The sequence below is a fragment of the Cyphomyrmex costatus genome, unplaced genomic scaffold (genome assembly GCF_001594065.2).
Source record: "Cyphomyrmex costatus isolate MS0001 unplaced genomic scaffold, Ccosl1.0 scaffold51, whole genome shotgun sequence".
Taxonomy (NCBI): domain Eukaryota; kingdom Metazoa; phylum Arthropoda; class Insecta; order Hymenoptera; family Formicidae; genus Cyphomyrmex; species Cyphomyrmex costatus.
Window position 1 is genome coordinate 192917 of NW_017279354.1, and position 2106 is coordinate 195022.

The following is a 2106-nucleotide window of genomic DNA, read 5'->3' on the forward strand; positions in this document are numbered from 1 at the left end:
TTTGTTATACGCACGCGCGCGCGCGCACACACACACACACACACACACATATGTAGAAATAAATAATTTTACGTATATTGTTATTATCATATTACCTTATATACATTTAAACTTAAAAAGATTTTTTATAGTCGGATGTTTTTGATGTTTATGCTTTTTTAGACAATTAGTATTTCTTCTATGTACGATCATATGACGTTGTGAGTATACTTTTTTTTCAAACTATTTCAAATATTTCTAATATTTTCTATTAAACAATTTTTTAATTCGGGATACTTTCCATAAGAATAATTCCTAGAAGCATTAAGGCATATTACTTATCATTTTAATGATGTTCTGTTATTTTGCTCTTATATTATTTCTTCGAAGACCATCAAAACTAGAATTACATGAATGTTATTCAGTTACGTTCGCTTAGAATATTTAATACACAATTATTGTTGGCCTGCTGTGCGATTATCGTTTTTTACAATGTACAGAATGCAGCGGACGTTTGTCTCTTATTTCTAGAAATTTATTGCCCAGATATAAGTTCGCAAGGAAAGGGAACTGTCTATATTACACATCGAATCGTACATCAATTGTTCGACATATGTTTTTCTTAGTTTTCCTAGTCATTTACTACGTTATTATATTTCAATAGAAGATTACAATACGTTTATAAAAAAATTAGCTATATCCTCATTTATTATGATGCTACACAATACATAATGTTTGATCCATATTTATGCGAGTGAGAATGCACCGAATGGGAATATATGTATAATACTTGGAGAAATAGACGATATACTGTCTCATTTACTTCTTACCTAGAGGATCAAATAAATGTGCAAACGCTGATCCTTGCTTTCTTACGTTATAAAAACCATTGGCAAATGATAATAAGAAGTACTTGCAGCCCAGTGCTGAAAATTTGTTTCCAATTACTCGGCATTTGGCCGAGTGATTTGTATTCTACTGTTCACTTTTTGAGTATTATATTGTGCACAGTGGTCATACAGTACTTTCAGTATTTGTACATTTTTGAACATCTGAGTATCAGCGAAATCGCGAATCTCATTGACAGTTTGACTGTAACTATATTATACAATTTGACGTTATTTAAATTGATTGGATTGTGGATACGCCGTCAGTAAGATATTCTATACTATATAATTCAACTTTGTTCAGCTTTACTTAATTCCGTTTTCGAAAAACAATTTTTTTTTCAATTTTATAACACTGTTGACTTGATTTATCATAAGCAAAAGTGATTTATTAATGTCATCACCCAAACTTTAGCTTGAGAATTAAACACAACGTTGATGGCTTTTGGAAAAAATGTAATTTTTGCATTTGAAATATTATAATAGATTAAAATAACGTTTTTCAGAATTTTTTGTCAAATGTTAATTGCTATGGATAATGATTGGCTTCAGTGCAATATGGATGAACATTTGTATATGATGACAATTAAAGCCAATGTAGCACATTTTATTTCCAACAGTATATTGTGTGCTAATGTGGTTGTTACGGTCCTTTATTTCTCAGGAGATTACGTAATTCGTTTCGTGTCTTTGACTGATGATCAAAATGACACTTTGCGGCAGCTTCCTATAAAGATACAACTTCCCTTTGAAACTCAACAATCGCCACTGTTTGAGTTTCTTGCAGTGACAATATTTTTATACACGTTGATACTTGTAGGCACACAAGCTATTCTAAATGGGTTAATCTTGACTTTGGTAAAACATTCTTATATATAAATATTTTTCTGTGATTTATTTGTTTTTATGTAATAGAGGAATTTATAATGCAGAATTGAAACTTATTTATCGTAACAATATTTTACGTCAAAGTTTGTAAAAGTTTATTATACAAGATAATTAAATTAGATATAAGATTTAGTATTTAATAACAATAAATAAACAGGCTAATGAGAGTCAAAAACTGCGGTTGTTCGTGCGAATTAAAATTATTTATTAAAATATACTTATAAAAATAAATCAGACGTTTCGGCTTCTATTTGAGCCATCTTCAATGATCCGAACAATATCCATTCAAATTTAAAATAGCATGGTTATCAATTGGCTGCACAGGTGTGGTAACACATCATCTCCATTAGAA

General features: G+C 29.8%; 1 protein-coding gene across 1 annotated transcript in view; it reads left to right on the plus strand.

Annotated features, from left to right (window-relative positions):
- LOC108778764 (uncharacterized) overlaps positions 1-2106 on the plus strand; it is a 45321-nt gene that overhangs the window by 10692 nt on the left and 32523 nt on the right. The window contains 1 exon segment of the mRNA XM_018546026.1: positions 1531-1682. Within this exon segment, the coding sequence (XP_018401528.1) occupies positions 1531-1682 (152 nt within the window).